The sequence below is a fragment of the Saccostrea echinata genome, unplaced genomic scaffold, assembly GCF_033153115.1.
Source record: "Saccostrea echinata isolate AGI-Se365-2 ecotype Australia unplaced genomic scaffold, CSIRO_AGI_Sech_v1 ptg000047l, whole genome shotgun sequence".
Classification (NCBI taxonomy): domain Eukaryota; kingdom Metazoa; phylum Mollusca; class Bivalvia; order Ostreida; family Ostreidae; genus Saccostrea; species Saccostrea echinata.
Window position 1 is genome coordinate 16,678,933 of NW_026889796.1, and position 20,284 is coordinate 16,699,216.

At 32.5% G+C, this 20,284-nt stretch overlaps 2 protein-coding genes across 2 annotated transcripts in view; both read right to left on the bottom strand.

Moving 5' to 3' along the window:
- Window positions 1–14,425, bottom strand: part of LOC133202542 (uncharacterized) — a 91,759-nt gene extending 77,334 nt beyond the window's left edge. The window contains exons 1-19 of the mRNA XM_061338378.1: window positions 14,379–14,425; window positions 14,116–14,264; window positions 13,901–14,033; window positions 13,665–13,801; window positions 13,167–13,275; window positions 12,785–12,939; window positions 11,327–11,438; window positions 9,406–9,560; window positions 8,621–8,750; window positions 6,140–6,270; window positions 4,492–4,599; window positions 4,314–4,334; window positions 3,832–3,944; window positions 3,690–3,748; window positions 3,459–3,604; window positions 3,199–3,330; window positions 1,623–1,737; window positions 1,248–1,396; window positions 623–643 (exon numbers count right to left, since the gene is read on the bottom strand). Of these exons, the coding sequence (XP_061194362.1) occupies window positions 623–643; window positions 1,248–1,396; window positions 1,623–1,737; window positions 3,199–3,330; window positions 3,459–3,604; window positions 3,690–3,748; window positions 3,832–3,944; window positions 4,314–4,334; window positions 4,492–4,599; window positions 6,140–6,270; window positions 8,621–8,750; window positions 9,406–9,560; window positions 11,327–11,438; window positions 12,785–12,939; window positions 13,167–13,275; window positions 13,665–13,801; window positions 13,901–14,033; window positions 14,116–14,264; window positions 14,379–14,425 (2,122 nt within the window). The remainder of the gene's footprint in view (window positions 1–622; window positions 644–1,247; window positions 1,397–1,622; window positions 1,738–3,198; window positions 3,331–3,458; window positions 3,605–3,689; window positions 3,749–3,831; window positions 3,945–4,313; window positions 4,335–4,491; window positions 4,600–6,139; window positions 6,271–8,620; window positions 8,751–9,405; window positions 9,561–11,326; window positions 11,439–12,784; window positions 12,940–13,166; window positions 13,276–13,664; window positions 13,802–13,900; window positions 14,034–14,115; window positions 14,265–14,378) is intronic.
- A 146-nt stretch (window positions 14,426–14,571) lies between these two features.
- Window positions 14,572–17,349, bottom strand: LOC133202543 (mucin-2-like). Its single transcript, XM_061338379.1, has 4 exons — window positions 17,254–17,349; window positions 17,042–17,106; window positions 16,769–16,953; window positions 14,572–16,670 (listed from the first exon to the last, which is right to left on the bottom strand). The coding sequence occupies exons 1-4, from the start codon at window positions 17,347–17,349 to the stop codon at window positions 14,572–14,574; spliced, it is 2,445 nt and encodes an 814-aa protein (XP_061194363.1).
- Window positions 17,350–20,284: the final 2,935 nt, after the last annotated feature.

Sequence of the window (20,284 nt, forward strand, 5' to 3'; positions counted from 1 at the left end):
CACATCTGTATCTCTACAAAGGTTTTATATCACACTTACTTAAGAGAACATAGCCAAACTGTATCTTTACAAAGTTTTTATATCATACTTACTTTAGAGAACATTGCACACCTGCATCTCTACAAAAGTTTTATATCACACTTACTTAAGACAACATTGCACACCTGTATCTCTACAAAGGTTTTATATCACACTTACTTAAGAGAACATAGCCCATCTGTATCTTTACAAAGTTTTTATATCATACTTACTTAAGAGAACATTGCACACCTGTATCTCTACAAAGGTTTTATATCACACTTACTTAAGAGAACATTGCACACCTGTATCTCTACAAAGTTTTTATATCACACTTACTTAAGAGAACATAGCCCATCTGTATCTTTACAAAGGTTTTATATCATACTTACTTTAGAGAACATTGCACACCTGTATCTCTACAAAGGTTTTATATCACACTTACTTAAGAGAACATTGCACACCTGTATCTCTTCAAAGGTTTTATATCACACTTACTTAAGAGAACATTGCACACCTGTATATTTACAAAGGTTTTATATCACACTTACTTAAGAGAACATAGCCCATCTGTATCTTTACAAAGTTTTTATATCATACTTACGTGTAGTCAAGTCTTCATAACCTGAAAATGAAGCATACTAATATCAACTACAAGAACTTACATCGATATAAGATAAGCTGTTGATAGGTAATTGCAGGATTAAGCTCCTTCTTCGCTTACGTTGTTAAAATTTCTAACACAGTGAAATGAGTCTTTTCATATTCTTAACAAACCTCATTTATTTCATTTTATTTAATGTTTACTACTTTATACAGTAGTTCTAGTCAAACGATATAGTTTTCGTATTCAAGGTTGTGACACACAATGGTTTTTGCGTGAGTTTGATCTAGTCTATGAGTAAAACATGAAATAGCTATGTGTTAAAGATGTGAAAAGGAAAAGAATCTCCCAACTCGTTGCATGTTTTATAAAAACTCGTACAAAAATTAATCACATCCGACCGCAAACCATGGGATATTCCATATTAACTCCTTTCTATCCAATATTTAACAAGTATTTTAAGTCATTCTTACCACTTATCTTTCACATATAGCTATCCATTTGGAGTTGAATGCTATAATGGGCTGATAACATTTTATCCAATATGCAAAATACATTCTTTTATGACAAAATGTTTCCAAAATATGCTATTTTAAAGGTTTTTATAAACGTAATATTAACATACAATCAGCAGGATCAGACTGAAGCTTCATCATTGATTTCATTATAGGTCCGAATGTTTTGATAGCTGCAGTGAGTTGATCTTGCAAGCATTGAACATTTTTTTCCGTTGAAATGCCTTCAGATACACACGTCAAGAACTTTTCAGTCACGCTAAAAAAAGAAAACAATGTAAAGAACACCATAAAATAGATTTATGTAACATATACAAAGTATACACATGTAATGGTATTATTCAAAATAAAAATGCTATAAAAAATTTCTCGTCCTATTAAGAAATTATATTTTAATCACGTTATTTGACTTTTTGCATTTAAAAGTTTTAGGAATTTAGGAATTCAAGCGTACAAAAATCTACGAAACTCTAAAAGAAGCCTACAGACAGAACTCTTCCCTGTTGGAAGCTGTTGTCAGATTTTGTGCGAAAATCTCAGAACATTGCTCTCCTATCTGTCCTATATACTCGTAATCTTCACAAGGATGGATGCCAGACTCTATGGAAAGTGTAGTGTTAGTAGTACAACATACAAGTATATCATTAGCAATGATTCCAAATTAATATTAGAGAATTACTAATAATAAATAAGTACAGCGTATATTATCAGCCATGATTTCATATTCACGTATGACATGAATATGGAATCATGTACAATGTATGTTATATATATATATATATATATATATATATATATATATATATATATATATATATATATATATATATATATTATAATTTGTCCAAACCGGCTTTCACCGGTTCCATAAGTATTGGCTGGAATAGACAGAATCCGGAGTGCAGGAAAAATGAAGGAAAATATATGAAATTTTTTTTCATTGTTTTATTTAAAAGTACATAGCATATGTAAGTTATATATAAGAAAATAATAGGGCCTAGAATCATTCGATTTTTTGGGAGTCTAGAAATTATTCAAGGGTATTTATGCATGACTTACTGTTATTTTTCCTTTTTCGTTCACAAAGTTCAAGACTTCAAACTCATCGTGAAATGTCAATTATAATGGAGTCAAAATATACAAAGACCTACATATATATCAAGCGAGGGTTTTGCAAGTTTAAAAGCGCGTTCAACATAATCATATAAACAATTATTTTCGATTTCATAATTAATGAATTGACATTTTAATTTTTACATAAAAATTACGTCCTCTCTACATATATTATGGCGCCATTTTGAAATAAAATGTTTGGGTTTCGATCCCAATATATAATTTGATTTGTAAATCTTTTATTGTCATTCCTGTTATACGTTGTGATCTGGAGTTGAAAGCAAGTTAAATGTGTAATTAAGTATTTTAAAAAAAGTAATTGTAACAACCTTATATTTTTTCAAACGGGCTCTGTCGCCGCCGGGCATTAGTTCGTCTCATGGCACTTATGTAAACACACGTTAGCACATCTACCACGAAAGGTGTTAATTGCATTGAGGTAATTCAGGTAATGTTGTGTGGTCGGATTAGAGGAAATAATTACCGTTTTACCGACTGAGCTACCCAGGCTGATATCCACGGCCCAAACTATTACATTCCTCCCTCCTTAAATTGTGTTCGCCCTCTTAGATACAACCCTAATTCTTATACCCCTGGCAGGACTTTTACCTGCAAGTCCAGGGGTGATTAACAACACCAAATTATTTAACAGGAAAGGAGAAAATGTATGACTGGACCGGAAATCGAACCCGAAAAACCTTTGTGATGCATAAACGTTCTATAGATATTGATAAGTCAGGCGAGCTTTTGGAAAAAGTTATTACTGTACTCGACAATAAATAAGGTTTAGTAGTTTAAATTTAGTGCTAGCTGTTTCGTTTTACCATTTCCTTTGTTTTATAACTTACTAATCTTTACTTTGTTTTATATATATATATAGAGAGAGAGAGAGAGAGAGAGAGAGAGAGAGAGATTACATCTAAAGATTTAACATTTATTAACATTTACCCGGTTCTTGACAAGTGCGCCCACACCCATTATAACAACATTTCTCAGACCCTGTGCAGTTACTGTCCATCTGACATTCCTCGAGACACTCCCTGTTGCTCTGTGTAGATGGACACTCGCCATCCTTTAGTTCTGCAATTTTATTTGCATTCGAAAACTAAATCAGACTACTTCCAATTAAGAAGGCTTCAACATAAGAAAACAAGTCACACAAGTCAAATTACTAGAGTGCAATTCTTTTAAGGGACCTTATTTCATACCCCCTCTGTATAGAAAGTAGTTTTCCACTTGAAGTCTATAAATTGTCCGATTCTGGACGACCAATTGGATTGCATCAGTAGCATCAGCTATAGACAACATAGAACTATCATATCTAAATGCCATGTCCAAATATTTTGTATCTTTCCTGTAAAAGAAAACAGTACGATACATTAATGACTATTTCGATAATGCAAAATAGGCAATTCACGAGAATATTTATCACAACTCACCTAAAGGAGGAAACAGTAACATTGAGAAGTCCCGGGACCGCACCAAAAGCTTTCTCAAACTGCAAAAAAATGGAATTTACTGGTTGTCTTCCATAGCAATATTGTAACTTATGACCAAGTAATATTCTGTTGGTGTACTTACATTTCCAGCGATGATTTTATTCAAATCTTGAAAATAAGAGGATTTTGGATTCAGCAACGAATCGTCCCAAAAGAAGCCTGACGTCATCTTTATCGTGAAAGCCACTCTCTTTACTAAAATTAATTCAAAATATTTTGTAAAGTTCTTTTTACGGTTGGTCTTAAATGTAGGACAATGATAAAAAAAGTAAACTCGAAACGCTGATTTGATTTTACATCCAGAGCAGAGAATTCAACTTAGTTTAATGCTTAATTCACTAAAATGGTGTTTGCTATTTTCAACATCTGTGATTTGTCCATTTTACAACTATCATTCGTCAAAATAAGTACTGATCAGTAATTTTCTCAGTTTGAGAACAACCTTCAAACAAAATTACCCTACAGTACTTTGTTAATCTGATGCAGTTTTTGCCTATCACGTCAATTGTTAGAATCTTTTCAACCTAAATTATTTCATTTAATACTTCTGAAGACTACGCTTACCTCTTGTTTTGGATAGGAACTCTGTAATACAAAATTTAAAGTATTTCCTTCTTATATGAATAATAACGGATAATATGAAAGTGAATTGGAGTTTTAGCAAATCATTTTATTTAAATCTGTTCATCATCTTTACTTATGAACTGATATTTTCCACATGTACCCCTTCACTGATACATACGTGAGATACAAGCTGTAATGGCTAGTCCTGATCCCGGGAGAACACTGTCATAAACTCTCTGATCATTAGAAATCATTTCCATAATTTTGTTTTCCTCACATTTGTACGCTGTTTTTGATGTCCAGTTTACAACACATTCCACAAAATTATCTCTGCGTTTCCAAGGATAAAAAATGAAATAAATATGAATATGAAGGAGAAATATGTGAGAAAACTTTTTGTTTAACATAATTTATTTTTGTTGTATCTGACATTTTTGGTGTATGTGCAAGTAAATTACAATGTGTTTCAACCACATCTTACATTGAATAAGGACAGAAGTCCCTGATCCATTTAAAATGGTCTCTGCAGAATACACTGACTGAATACATGACGTCAACTGTGCTTGTACAAAAGTCAGGAAGACTTGCATTGACTAAAACAGAAAATTAAACAGTAATCTGATTTTTTTTTTGTTCTATTTTGGATACATTATAACAAAATTCCGTAAAGCCATGAGTGTTATGAATGCATTTAAACGTAAGTTACGCTGAGTCCGTAGTCTAGATAACGTTTTTAATCCATGTATTTGTAATATATAAAAAGTAGGGATGGCAACGAATATTCGAACATTCGAATATTCATTCGATGAGTTGATATTCGAATATGAATTTAATATTCGAATATTCGGTGTTTTTTCAGATTTCATAAAAAGAAGTACTGTGATTAATAAAGTTTGGTTAGAACAGTGCTGGAATTATCCCTGTTTAATTTACTAGCGATTAATTTCGATCGCCTGATTTCTTTCACTACTTTCTTATCTTATAGATTTACTAAATTACATGTAATTTGTTTTGAGTAAGGTGTTAAAGAATTGTACAATAATGCTTTATGTATAATACAAAACGTACTTGCATAGTTTTATTAGTTAAATACGATCGGATCTAGAATCGAGGACAACAAAATGAAAACCTTAGAATGTCTAAAAGACGTGAAGCGTATACTTATCAAAACAAATTTAATTGATCATTCAAATGAATGTCCAATAGAATTAGACTGTAGTTAATATTGTAAAGGGCTCAATTTCAGAATAAATGATTATATATTGGGTTGTACATAATCCTGAATTTCATATTCATTATCGGGAAATTAGTTAATTATGTAGGAAAATTGTCGTTGGAAATATTTGTTTATATTTAAAAAACATTGTATCAAAGATTATAATTATATCTCTAATTGGGCAGATAATTGTAATTTATTACACATACTGAAATCTGAACAGTATACCGTTACGATTATCTTGCCTTTGGCAAGACGACCGGTTCCTCAGTTGGAGCTACTATAAATACACATGTTTCATTTGTTAAAATTATGCTTTTCTACATTTAAATCAATTATTTATTTCAAACATTGACAAATATCAAATTTCTTATTGTACAACTACAAAAGTCTTCATACAATTTTACTTCCAATATCTTACGCTAAACCTTTCATGACAGTAGCTAGGATGTTGCATTTTAAAAATAAAAAGATTTAATTTATTTTATCGAATATTCGAATATATTCGAATACTTTCCTTGAATATTCGAATATGAATCATTGCCAAAATTGACATCCCTATATTAAAAAACAAAATGTGTAGATTTTGAATGATGAAAAAAAATCTTACTTGGACATTCTGACGGATCCAGTAAAGCACTTTCTAAAGATTTATAGTACAAAGAAATCATTGTATTATAATCCTCGACAGAACACGCTGGGTTAAGTTTATTGGTACATTCTAAGCTCCTCTGGTATGTTCTGAGTTGAAAAGAAAATAAACAACTAGAAAAAATGTTTACAGAATATGAATATGAATGTTCTATTGCAACACCAAAAGAAATCTACCTTATTTCTCTAGTCTAGGCTAATAGTAAAGTATGATTTAAAAGGAATAATTTTGACATCTTTTTTAAATATAGAGTTGATGCCTTCAGTAAAATTGTCCTTTTTAAATAACATTCTTAGTTATAAATACAGGCTTCTTTGCATATGCGATATGCTTGAATTCACTAAAGTCGTATCAACCTCCAGTGCTGATACAACTTCCGCAGGGCTGATACTGAAATATACACATGCCCTTTGTGGATTAAATCTTTAAACCAGTACTTGTAATAATACTCCAATTTTCTATTTCATATTCTCTGTCAAAAATGAATTTTATTACTGTTATTTAATATAATAAGCAAGTCAGTAAATTATTTAGTTGTATTTGCTCGAGCAGATGTGTTCTTTTGTGGGATTATCCATCGATCATTAATTTTACAGTTAAATGAAGCCTCTTTGTTTCAAGTTAATTTTCTCTTATATAGACCGTCACGATAGCTCAGTCGGTAGAGCGCTCGCTACGTGATCGGAAGGTCGTGTGTTCGAATTATGGCCGCGTCTGACATAAGTCGATAAAAAAATAGGTAGCAACTGTTCCTTCGCCAAGCGCTCGGCACTTTGAAGTGAAAGTTGCTGGTCTTAAAAACCGAGGCCCCGTGTCACGGTAGGCGTTGGCATGATAAAGAACCCTTACTGCTCAATGGCCCTGAGTGCCGAGTAAAGGTCTAAATTTGAAGCCCTTCAACGGTATGTGGTGACGTCTCTATAAGAGTGAAAAATTCTCGAATGGGACGTAAAACAATATAGAATCAATCTCTTATATAGCATACTAAGTTATATGATCTCTGTTGCATATTTGGAAAAAAATGAGCTAACAGAGATTTATCTGTGTATAGAATTTTATGAGGTGGAATTGAATAGGATATTAATTAAGAGCAAAATGAGGAAAAAGTGAAAATCAAAGTCATGGGGAAGGTCGAGGTCAATTAATTATGATACACCTTAATTGCTCTCACAATTTTTATCAGTGCAACAAAGCTTGATGAAAATATCTTGAAAACCTTTTTTTGAAATTTAGACAGACTGCAAAATGAAAACTAAAGTCTGAATACTAAACAAACAAGCATTCTGAGAGTATTGCATTAGCAATACTAGTCACCTACCTGCAAGTGTAATCTGGTTCCCGTTAAAAATTGAAAATGCAATAATTCAGTCAAAAATCAATGAAGCGGGACGAAATGCAAACTTGATCTATAACTAATCAAGGTAAAGTCACATACCAAAAATCAGCTCAATATCTGAAAGCGTTTAGAAGAAAATTGCGGAAAACCCCTAAAAATTTAAAAGACCGTTATTCCGTCAAAAATCAATGAAGCGGAACGAAATGCAAACTTGATCTGTAACTCATCAAGATACACTCACATACCAAAAATCAGCTCAATATCTGCAAGCGTTTAGGGAAAAAATGCGGAAAACCAAGTGGGACAGACTGACTGACAGACAGACAGGGACAGACAGACGGACAGACAGACGGACGGAGAGACTCAGAGGAAACCCATAGTCCCCTCCGATTTCACCGGTAGGGGACTAATAATTGAAGCTAGGGTTTTAGATCACTATGACACAGTTGATTAGCTCTCACCAATTTGTATTGGTGTATGAAATTTGATAAAAATACTTTGAACAGTTTCTTCTAAACTGTTTAAATCGCAGAATAATTAATATCGAGATCTTAGTGAAGGTCTACGTTAGAAAATTTTGACACAGTTGAATAGCTCTCATCAGTTTGTATCTTTGTGTGAAGTTTGATGAAATTATCTTTAACAGTTTCTTGAACAGAACTAAGATAAAAGCTAAATAAGGAATACTAGCGTCAATGTCATGAGGAAAGTCAATGTTAGAAAATTATGATACAGTTGAACAGTATGTATCATTGTGAAAATCAAGTTAAAATATCATAATGTTTTCTTAAACTGAGCTAAACACCAATTGTAACAGACGGAAGGACAAAAGGACGGAAGACATACATGAATAACATTATGTGCCTTGACCATGTTCATGACAGAACATATAAATACGATAAATAAAATAGAATCACGCTTAGTATGACTTTTACACGTAATATTCACAGATGTTTAAGTTTATCAAAATTGAAATAATCGGCCTGAAATCTAATATCAAAAGTTAATATCGCTAACATAAAAGACACCAATTTGGGTTTACGCTTTAATCTCGTAAAAATCAGTCTGCGAATTTTAACATTTTCACCTTTTTAACCTATTACCTGCATTTTGTTTCAGTTAAATTACCACCACGGCCAGATCTTATTCCATAATCATATGATGCTATGCAGCGTATATAATCTGGTGTGCTAAAGAATTCCTTGTCCACTGTGCAATTTCCTCTTTCCTGTGCTAAAGGAATTAAATTATTCAAATATAAGAGACATGGAACTAAATAACATTGTATTACTGAGCCTTATTCTAGTACATGTACAAATCAACATCTTTCATATATGACCCAAAAAGTGTTTTTTGGGACAAGAGTGACCCAGTTGAAACGTGTGTTCTGACTAAATTAGAGCTGTCCCAACTGGTCTAATCCATATATCAGGATACACTTTAAAAGTGTTGTTTACAATTGCAGACATAATCAATTTCTGTGTAAAAGATAAGCTTCCACATTTTAATGAACATTTAATTCTACGCTTTCAAACCTGACATTGACCCTCTTCAAGGGATTTTGACTCAGGGTTTTGATATTCCCTCTAGTTAAAAGCTACTACCATTATGCCACATAAAGAAAAGGTGAAATATTTTTGACTTGAACCAAGGTCATTTTAACGAAGTCACAAGATACAAAAGTAAAAAGTCCATTGGACGATTCTTGACATGAAAAACAGAAATTCTAAAATATGAAATGTTCAAAAGTAAAAAAAAAAAAAAAAGCACAGAAAAAATTTAAAAAATCAATAGTGTTTTCAGTTTTTTGATCCAGGAGCCATAATAGAAAATGTCTTTTTCACAATGTGTCTATTCCTACATATGACCATTGAATTGATTTGTTTACTTTTTATACACTTGGTCATCTTTAGACCCTCCCCTGGAAATAGTTTTTCATAATAATACGTTGCGTTGGCCATAACAGAGCGAACTTCATCTTCTGTGCAGTAGTTGCTGGTCATATTCATTGCATTCCAAATACATCCCAGGTACATATTGACGCTGTAAGAAATTCAAGTCAACAAATATTTACAATATTTGTAAAAAGAAGCATAAATATTTCCATACTATATTTGAAAAATAAGCATAAATTTTTCAATCTTTTATTGTTTCCAAAACATGTAAAGTTTTTAAAGTACTTTAAAAAGCGTGTAACAATGTATTGACATCTCTCGAGGATCGCAATATTGGTAGTGACTACGGTTTTCATGGGAAATCTTTTAGTGAACAGAGAAAATGGAAGGAGAGGCAGGGAAAGGGGGATAATAGGAGGAAGGAAAATACGATACAGATCTAGAGAAACTAGAATAACCTCTCTATCTACTCTTTCTTCTGTGAATTAAACTTTTTTTAAACAGAAAAGTTTTGAGAACATCAAAAATATTGTCGAATGACCAATTTCATATTCTTGAAAGGTTAACTGGTCAAGCTAATTTTATAAAAAAAATCATTATTGTTACAATCGTCGTGATACAAAATAATAATGATAAAATAATAATCTGCATTTCCACTCTATGCTTTAACTATGTATTATTCTAAAATGATATAAATATGTCAAAGAAACATCTACCAATGCACTTAAAAATTGGAAAACGAATTGAGCGTTTTTAAAAGAGAATGTACATTAAAAAAAATGTACATTTGAGTGTATTTAAAAAAAGAATGTGCAATCCAAATTTGGAAAACGGTTCAAAATGCATTTAAAAGAGAACGTAGCACCGTTATTGTCTTTTCAGCAGTGAAATACTGTAATTTATCCATTAAATAAAAGTTATATTTTTATAAAGAGAAAAAGTAATATTTTTCACTTTGAAAACAATTTTAATCTCATAATCTAATAGCTATGCCTTACAACCGCTAGATTATGACGTCACTACATACGGCACTGCCTTTGAAAAGACAAAAAAAAAAACGAACAAGAGGCCCACAGACCATATCTCTCACCTTATAAATATGACTTATCATGTCTTTGCTTTTCTTTGGAGACAGTTTTTCAGAAATGTTCCTACGTTAAACTTTGTGGCCCCGCCCTTGCCCCGGTGGCCATGATTTGAACAAATTTGAATCTACACTAAGTAATATAGCATTCGGCTCAGGTGAGTTAATAACCAAAGAAATGTAAGAAACAGAAAGTTCAATGTTTTGTTTTTGATTGATGAATTTATTTCACTCCAGAGACAGGGTTTTGATATTTTAACTCGTGTTTCGCACTCGTTAAAATAAAAAAATACTGTCGGACTCGTGAAATAAATTCCATATAACAAACATTATTATTTATCCAGGCCCAATCAAGGGTGAACGGGGATTTACCCCGGGTTGTATTCCATACACCCTGAGGCCTTCGGCCGAAGCTAAGGTTGTATGGAATACAACCCGGGGTAAATCCCCGTACACCCTTGATTAATGGACCTGGATAACGAATTTATTTCCTATGTACTCAAATAAATTCTAGTCCAATCAACTGTGTTTCAAGCTATCGTTAAGATTTACTACGTCCTACAATGCATCGTGACGTCATGTTATCTGCTTTTTATCATAGAGAAACTTTGCATTGTGACATCACGTTTTTTACCCCCGGTTCAGTCGGGTGTACGGAAATTTACACCCGACTTTGTAACCAATCAAAGCTCGTGTTACAAGCTACATAGGAAATAATAAACTATATCCTCTTCTTACTTCTAGAGAAATGGTTGGATGGAGACTGAAGACAAGCCCAAGTATTTTCATCTTTTCTCAGAACGCTTTATAAAACGGGGAAAATTACTTACGATGTCGAACTACATGAAGCTTGAAGAATTGCCAGTGTTGATTTGCAGTATATATCAGCATTGTCTATTACAACACTTTCTACTGTGCAGGCAGGAACTAAGACAGCATTAACTAAAAAAAAAAATACAATTTTGTTATAAAAGGCAGAAGAAAATAATTGTCATCAATGTTGTAACCCCCCCCCCCCAACAAAAAATAAATGTAGAGAAAGAAATTTTTCGGGGCTGTCATATTCTTGCTAATTTTGTCGAAAGTTTAGTAAACAATTATTTGAAGAAAAAAAAAACGATTATACAGTTTAAATATTCTTTGAGAGAATATTATATATGAATTTTTAATTAGTTTGAAAATTTATATTATTTATTATGTAAGTAATAGATACCTCGACACACTGAGGGAATCTTTTGTTTATAGACACCAGCAATCAGGGGCCTCAAAAGACTGTCATAGTCTTGCAATGTACACAAAGGTAATCGATCTTTTACACAATGCACAACGGACTGGTATACGCTAAAAACAGAGAAAATGTAAATGATTTATTTCTAGTAAAAAAGAAACATTAAATGTAAATTTCTTTTGATTTCGAAAGTATTCAAAAGAATAAGAATGATTTTTTTTAAATTGTTGAGTATAAACAAGACTGACTCACTAGCATTGTGTTTTCTCTGACAATGCTGAAGAGCTATTTGTAACTAACAGTAAAAAGTAGATTCCCAAGCATTTCTGTGCTTCTGGATGACTAAAAATAGCCTGAAGTGCTATACTGCAATTCGTATCTGTGACTTCTGGAAAAAGAATCTTCGAATACAGATACACTTACTATACGCAAAAGCTGATTGGTAAAATCTTGAAACTACAAAAAGTATCAATGATACACAGCATGAATATTATACAATTAGGCTGTGAATTTTGTTGATGTTCACCAGAAAAATATCAATATTGACCGAGGAGAAAAATATGGTGTGATATTCACCAAAAAAAGTATCAATATTGAGCGAGGCGAAGTCGAGGTCAATATAAATATTTTTCTGGTGGATATCAAACCAAATTCACCATTTAAAAAATCCATAATTATTTTATTATTTATTCCACAATCGTTTTATAATATAGTCCGGTTTTGAATGATAAGACACTGAAGGCTGCATGAGGACACCATTTTCATTAACGTACTGTCCTCACAGAAAGATTGAATGAAAATTTAATAACAAATCTGCTTCGGTGTAATATAACACCTATTTACTGATTATTCGGACAATAGCAACAATTTCCCTTACATTATTTTAATAGCAAATCACAGAAAAAACATAGTTTGGTTGAATTGACGAATTGAACCTCATAAATCGAAAAAGGGGCTAATAGAAGTGCACTTCCAGTATTTGCATTAAATAATTATCAAATGAACCTCATATTGATCAATGAAAATTAACAAAAGTTAGATTGTAAGTTTGAGTACGTACGTGATATACAAGTCGTAATTTGTTGACCATAGCCGGGAAACTTCCTCTCATAAAAGGAGGTAGCATTACGTAGAGCTGATCTGATGGAAGTTTTGGAGCAGTTAAAATACAGTTCTCCTGTTTGGTTATAAACACAGTCCATAAGAGAACCCACCCTGAAATTTATAATTACATCCTAAATTGTTAATGATTGTAAAATGAATGAGCGATTCAATATGTGTATGGCTTTACGGGAAGAAATTGACCAAATATTCAAAAACAGATTTTAAAAAATCCTTGCATTCATTTCAAAACCGACATTTTACCAGAAGCTTTTCCCACCTGTCAGGAAATGCAAAGGTTTAAAATGTACTTTATGAAACGTTATTGTTGTAATATTTACATAAAGCAGGTAGTCCGTGAGAGAATCAGCAGGTCAATATAACACTTCCCATATATGTATAGAAGTAGAGTCTCTTCGTCATCACAGAACGACTGAGAGGGTTCCAAGACTGAAAATCAAATGCAATCAGTAGGAATTATAATTCATAGAACACAGGACCCTTTTTTTTATCAAGATTTACGCCCAAGATAAGTTATGTTTCAGAATATTCAGAAAAAAATTAAGAAAGGTGTATTGAAAATGTATTTCATATAATTGCTGTAACACGTTCGAAAAAGTGACTTCGGCTAAATTGCATACATGAGGTATGAGTGATACAGTATCACCTTTCAAAAATAAATCTGAAATTTATACTTCTATTATCATTTCAAAACGGTGACACCTCTGCAATGCGATAGATACGAAACCGTTGCCTCAGTCATAGTAACATTTCTATCCTATACTTTCATCTAGTGTCATCAAAATGCCCTACATTTTCTTTTACTACATACTATTTACCTGTGCATTCAGGATCATAAACGCTGCCGTTTATTCTGGTAATTTCTAAGCTGCTGGAATTGATTAGTTTGTGGATTCTGCGTGCCTCACAATCTGCTATGTTTTCTTCAACACATCGAAGAGAGTGTGCGTAAATTCTAGAAACACAACAGCTCTTGCCATATTTCACATTAGACTTGATATATTACATCTTCATAATAAAAATAATAACAAAGGACAACTAATGTTTTTTTTACCTGCATCTTTCTTCTTGTTCCATTGCTTTGGGCATGTCAGATAGTGAATTGAAAGTCTTGAAGCACTGAAGATACTCAGATTTTGTAAATAGTACCAGGGAAACGCATATTTCATTGACAGGTTCCAAGTTACCTTAAATAATAAGTTACATGGTGTAAATATTTTTTATATTCCTATAACAGAGCCTAAATTATGTTTAACGAAGCCTGCTTACACTCCGCTGGGTTGTGTTTCATCTTTATTGAGCCCTGAAGTAAAGGACTATACACACTGGCGACTGTTTTCAAACTATTGGATGAACAGGTGACATTCAAGTCCTTTTCCACATTGCTCACGGTACAGTTAAGAACATCTCGAATAACCCTGTAAACAAATGAGATTAGAGGATCATGATGCTGAATACTTAGTAGCTAACAGTTAAAAAGTTATTCTAACTTAATTATGTCTCAGATTTTGTGATCATTAAATCAAATATACATGAAATAAGAGGACCCTTGAGTGTCGTTGATGGTCATCAACGACATTCCTTTCAGTGACCCTGGTGACCTAAAATACACTACTTTTTCTTCATTTTTAATAAAAATATTTTTCTTGAATTTTTCAACAAGAACATGGATTATTGATAAATTGAGAAAAAATTCAAAGTTTTGGAGAGAAAAAAGACAACATTTTACAGTTTTTCTTTTGAGAGTTTAGTATAAGACTTTTCAATGTTATTCACATAAAACATGTAAAATTCACAATAAGAGCCAAGAAAATGTCTTCCATCAATATACCTGCAAAACAAATCAACATCAGTCTCAGTGGTGATAATACTGTAGTGTGGAAGAACGCACACCCATCCATTAGCCACAATTGATGTTTTATCCTGACAGGCATCCGGTATAGCAGCAGTTGTCACGCTAGTTGTACGTTGTGTAGCGGTTGCTTGAGGGGTAGTTGCTTCTAGTTTAGTAGTAGTAAATTTTTCAGTTGTTACAAGGGTGGGTTGAGTAATGTTTGCTTCAATGGTAGAAATTACTGACTGCAAAATTGTTGATGTCTCAATAATAATTATGTCTAGTTGAGTACTTGATGGTGTTTTAAATGAAGTTGTTGGCTTAATAGTATTTGTTGTTGATTGACTTGTAGTTGTGGCTGACAGAGAAATGGTAGCGGTAGCTGTTTCACTGGTATTTCTTGCTGGTTTAAAACTGGTGGATGTGTTATCGGTCGTTGTTGATAGCTGAATAGTTTTGACTGCTTCAGTGGTTACTCTTGGATACATAGTAGTTGTTGCCTCAATGTTTGTTATTAGTTGAGTAGAAATTGCTGCTTCACTGCCTATGACTGCATGTTGAGTGGTGAATAGTGCATCAGTGATAATTGTTGCAGGTTGAGAAGTGATTACGATTGCTTCAGTGGAAGTTGCTGGTTCAGATGTTGTTCCTGGTTGAGTAGTGATTGTGATTGATTCAATGGAGGTAGTTGCTGAATTAAAAGAGGTTGTTGTTTCTGCAATAGTTGAAGGTTGGATAGTGGATGTGATTGCTAGCTGATTAGTACTTGTGATTGTTTCATTCGAAGTTGTTGGATAAGAGGTAGTTGTTTCTTGTTGAGTAAGTGCTATAATTGATTCAATTGAAGTTATCGCTGGTTTAGAACTAGTTGTTGTTTCCATGGTAGCTGTTGCTGATTGAATACTTGTTGTGATTGCTTCAGTCGTACTTTTTGTTTTAGAAGTAGTTGTTGCTGATTGAGTAGTGGTTATGTTTGCTTCAGTGGAAGTCACTGGTTTTAAAGTTGTTACTGGTTCTGTAGAAGTAATGATTGTTTCAGTAGAAGTCTCTGGTTTCATAGATGTTGTTGCTGGTTGAGTTGTTGTAAATGATTCACTGTAAATCGTTGTTGGTTTAGAAGTAGTTGTTGCTGGTTGTGTAGAAGTAGTGACTGTTTCAGTAGAAGTCTCTGGTTTCATAGATGTTGTTGCTGGTTGAGAAGTTGTTGTAATTGATTCATTGTAAAGTGTTGTTGGTTTAGAAGTAGTTGTTGCTGGTTGTGTAGAACTAGTGATTGTTTCAGTAGAAGTCTCTGGTTTCATAGATGTTGTTGCTGGTTGAGAAGTTGTTGTAATTGATTCATTGTAAATTGTTGTTGGTTTAGAAGTAGTTGTTGCTGGTTGTGTAGAAGTAGTGATTGTTTCAATAGAAGTCCATGGTTTAAAAGAAGTTGTTGCTGGTTGAGAAGTTGTTGTAATTGATTCACTGTAAATCGTTGTTGGTTTAGAAGTAGCTTTTGCTGGTTGTGTAGAAGTAGTAATTGTTTCAGTAGAAGTCTCTGGTTCAATAGAAGTTGTTGCTGGTTGAGTAGTTGCTGTGGTTGGTTCAGTCGAAGTTGTTCCTGATTTAAAATCAGTTGTTTCTTCCGTGGCAGTTGTTGATGGTTGGGTGGTTGTGATTGCTAGCTGAGTAGTAGTAGTTGTGATTGATTCAGTGGAAGTCTCTGGTTCAAAAGAAGATGCTGCTTGTTGAGAAGTCGATGTGATTGTTTCAGTGTTAGTTGGTTCAGAGGTAGTTGTTACTTCTTTTGTAGCTGATGTCTGTGTAGTTGATGTAATTACGTCAGTTTTGTTTGTTGGTCGTTCAAAATTAGTTGTTATTTCTGTTTTATTTATTAGCGGTTGAGTAGTGGTTGCTTCAGTACTAGTTGTTTCTGAGTGAGTTGTCGTTTTTTGATTTGGTGCTGTTTCAGTGGTAGTTATTGAAGCTACAGATGATGTTGTTGCATTGGCTGGAAAATATCAATGGAAACCAAACACTGATTGTACACAAAAAATAATGAAAACAAAATGTGAAGTGATTATCATCTGAATCACTTTTACCGTATACCTAGAGTTTGGTTGTCCACAGTCAGAGATATCAGTTTCTGAAGAAGACCAGAAACCGCTTGCTGTAGTTGGCGGTTTGCCTCGTTTTGAATTGCTTGAATTACTGTTGATACGTCGATTTGCGACTGAGTTTGCGTGGTATTAATTGTCATCACTATTCTGAATACAACCTCTATGCTACCCGGCCTACAAAATAAATAAAATATTAAGTAGTTGTTCAGTTTTCAAGGCAATTTTCACCAGCATAGTTTTGATTTCTTTGAAATTCGTCTACCTGAATCCCAAAATTTCTACGTTGAGAAAGTCATTTTCTGTCAATTTCAATAAGGTGGCTTGTAACTGAAATTAAATTCAATGGATGAGTTTAGTAGGACTTGCAAGAACATTTTTGTCATACGACTTCTTTAAAATGTATAAAATAATTCGGAATTGTTGCTGCTCGTTATTTCCTATTGCAGTGATTCAGAGATGGGACGAGCACTCTACCTCTGTCTTGAGCTGAGCTGTAAGATTCCGAAATATTGGTGATGTTGGGTCATTCAGAGAATCACTCCAAGCCTCGTTCAGAAAAAGGTCTCCCATTAACACGACTGGAGCTATTGTTAAACAGAATCCAAACATGTATATTCAGAAAAAACAGTAATTTTCTTTCCTTTAGTGAATTACTTGTTAGTTGTTTAAAAAGATTGCATGTTCTATGCAAAACCGCTTTTTCATCCGCTCGAAAACTGTTAAAAAGCTACTGTAAATCACTTTTTATTCGAGAGACCTTTATTTTCGCGTAATTACGCGAGTCTGTCTGCTCGCAAAATTTTATTCTTGCGTATATTTGTTTTGTTAAGGATTATCCAACAAAAACCCATAGCTCGCTAATAAATACCAATTACTTATCTCGCGAAAATAAGGTGTCGCAAAAATAAAGTGATCTACAGTATTAAAACATGCAAATGAAGGAATGAAAATTGAAATACTCAGGTCTGGTGATATTGTCTATTTTAAAAGAAAATTGCTTGTTTATTTTCTCTACATTTAATCATTTTAAAATGAAATATGGAGATAAAAAATATTTAAAAATATAAAATAAAAAACATAAAAATCTAAGAAGTTTTATTAATTCTAACGGTCTGGTAAGATATATCACATTTTCTTACGCCTGACTTTTTAATCAACTGCTAGATATCCCAATTTATTACATTTTCAACCGTGAAATACTGTGGTTAAGTGATTTTCTCTCACAAAGACAACTAAAGGATATCAAAGTGATATTCTTTCACAGTGTGAAGGATATCAAAATAAGTAAAAAAAAAATAATTTTTGGCGTATAATAAGATATAGTGACTAAACCGTCTTGATAGAGCTAAAGCTGCCAATTTCTTCCCAAATATATTGCTGAAATCCATGTTACAATGTTTTCAATCTCACAAATGCTAAGTCTCAACCGCTCAACTATGACGTCACAGCCTGTGATACTACGTTACGAAAAGACAGAAGCAAAGAGAAAATCAAAGAAAATGTAATAAACAGAAAATTCAATGTTTTGCAGTTGGATATGGAATTTATTTCACAAGTGGGGCAGGATTTTTTTTTTTATATTTCCATGAGTGCGAAGGACGAGTGAAAATATGAAAAAAAAATCCTGTCTCACGAGTTAAATAAATTCAATATCCAACCACAAAAACATTGAATATCCTCTATTAATTTACAAATATTCAACGAGTAATATCTTATACCAGCTTATGAAAGGATTAAAAAAAAAAATAGATACATGTAAATAGATATACTAATAAACCAATTCACGAACCTTTATAGTTATGTAATAGTTTTCTACTTAAGGTAGTATTCTGTGTTTCATCGTCAGATACATGGAAAGCCTTTGATGATTAGGTTTTATACGAATCAAGTCAGGTAAAATTATATATTGTAGCATTTTCAGATTTAAATGATGTCTTGCTAAAAATAATAATCCTGCATTGCACCTGACAACCGATTTTTTTTCTTTTATTTTTTTCAAAAGCAGTTTTGTGTCAAGGATTAGTACAATAGCAGATTTTCTCTTCTTCTTGACTTGAAATATAACATTTTGTCATTTCTTTAAAATTTAAGGGGAAAAAAGTTATCGTTACAAACTGGGAGATGTTAGTTTATTTGAGTTTCGATTCAATCCAGATCTTCAGTTTTGAAATTCAGGGACTTATAGAAATGTCCTGTTTCAAGGATTAATAGAGAAAAAAAATCCTTAATGTATACATATAATTATGTGTAATATATTAAAGCGTTTTTGAGCATCTTCCTATCTCAGTCATGCAAGTTAACAAGAGAATGCAAGACCAATTATTAAAATAATGCTAATGTAAATTTGATTATTTGAATTAAAAAACAAACGGGACATTACTATGAGAAAATGCCCGTGCTCGGCGGAAGTGACAATTTAAGGTCCTAATGTAATGAAGTGTCTTTCATTCTTTTTTTTTTTTTTTTTTTTTGGTAAATCCGATAAAAATTGATTGTTAAAGTTATATGAAATGAGCAGTTTCTTCTGTGTATATATATATATATATATATATATATATATATATATATATATATATATATATATAGCTTACACAAAATCGACAAAGAGGACAAGTTAAGGAAGACTAAATTTGAAAACTAGGTTTAAAAATTCAATTTGATTTTTGAAAGAAGAAGTACCTCTCATGTCCATGTTCCAGCAGCCTTTTCTGCAAACGATCTACATTTATAATCAATATCCTAATTCTGTTTCGACCAATTGTTTGAATTTCTATATTTAAATTGTGCCAGATTCGGTTTTTAAACTATATTTGTTGATGTTTTTGTAATGTTCTATGATGTTTGTTACAATTGGTCGAAATAATTTGTTTCCATTGTACTATCTTTATAAGAGTGTTTTGATTAATTAAACTCTGTAACATTTGTGCCCAAACAGTAACTAATAGTATATATATATATAACATTCCCAAAAAAAAAAAGGAAAACAAAATGCGTGTAGTTGCAAATATGCGTAATTTTTTATGGAAACAAATATTCGACTGGAAGAAACTTTTTGAATACTTAAAATCTTATTGTTTCCTTCTGTACTGATTAGATATGTCTGGAAAACCGAATTTAACACTAAATATACAAATAAATAAATAAATAAATAAATAAATAAATATATAACCCATTACACTTGACTATGGTTTTCAAAAATGTTACCAGAGTTTAAATCAAAACACTCGAAACAACACTGTTTATTAATTTATTATTACAGTAATATCTTTGCATTGAAAAGTGTCTTTCAATATGAAAATGTCTCTTTGTACACGACGTTTACCATTAAGTAGTTTGACTGATATGCTTCCTGTCATTACTGTACTGAGGTAGCCAATGGTTCGTGTCATCTGCTGTCTCCTCGTCTCCTGCTCGATCGTCCGCTTAACGTCGGTGGCGTTCACACTCCACGTATCCACCTGTCCATCATCCATCACAGTGACGTGGAACGTTATCTTGAAAAACG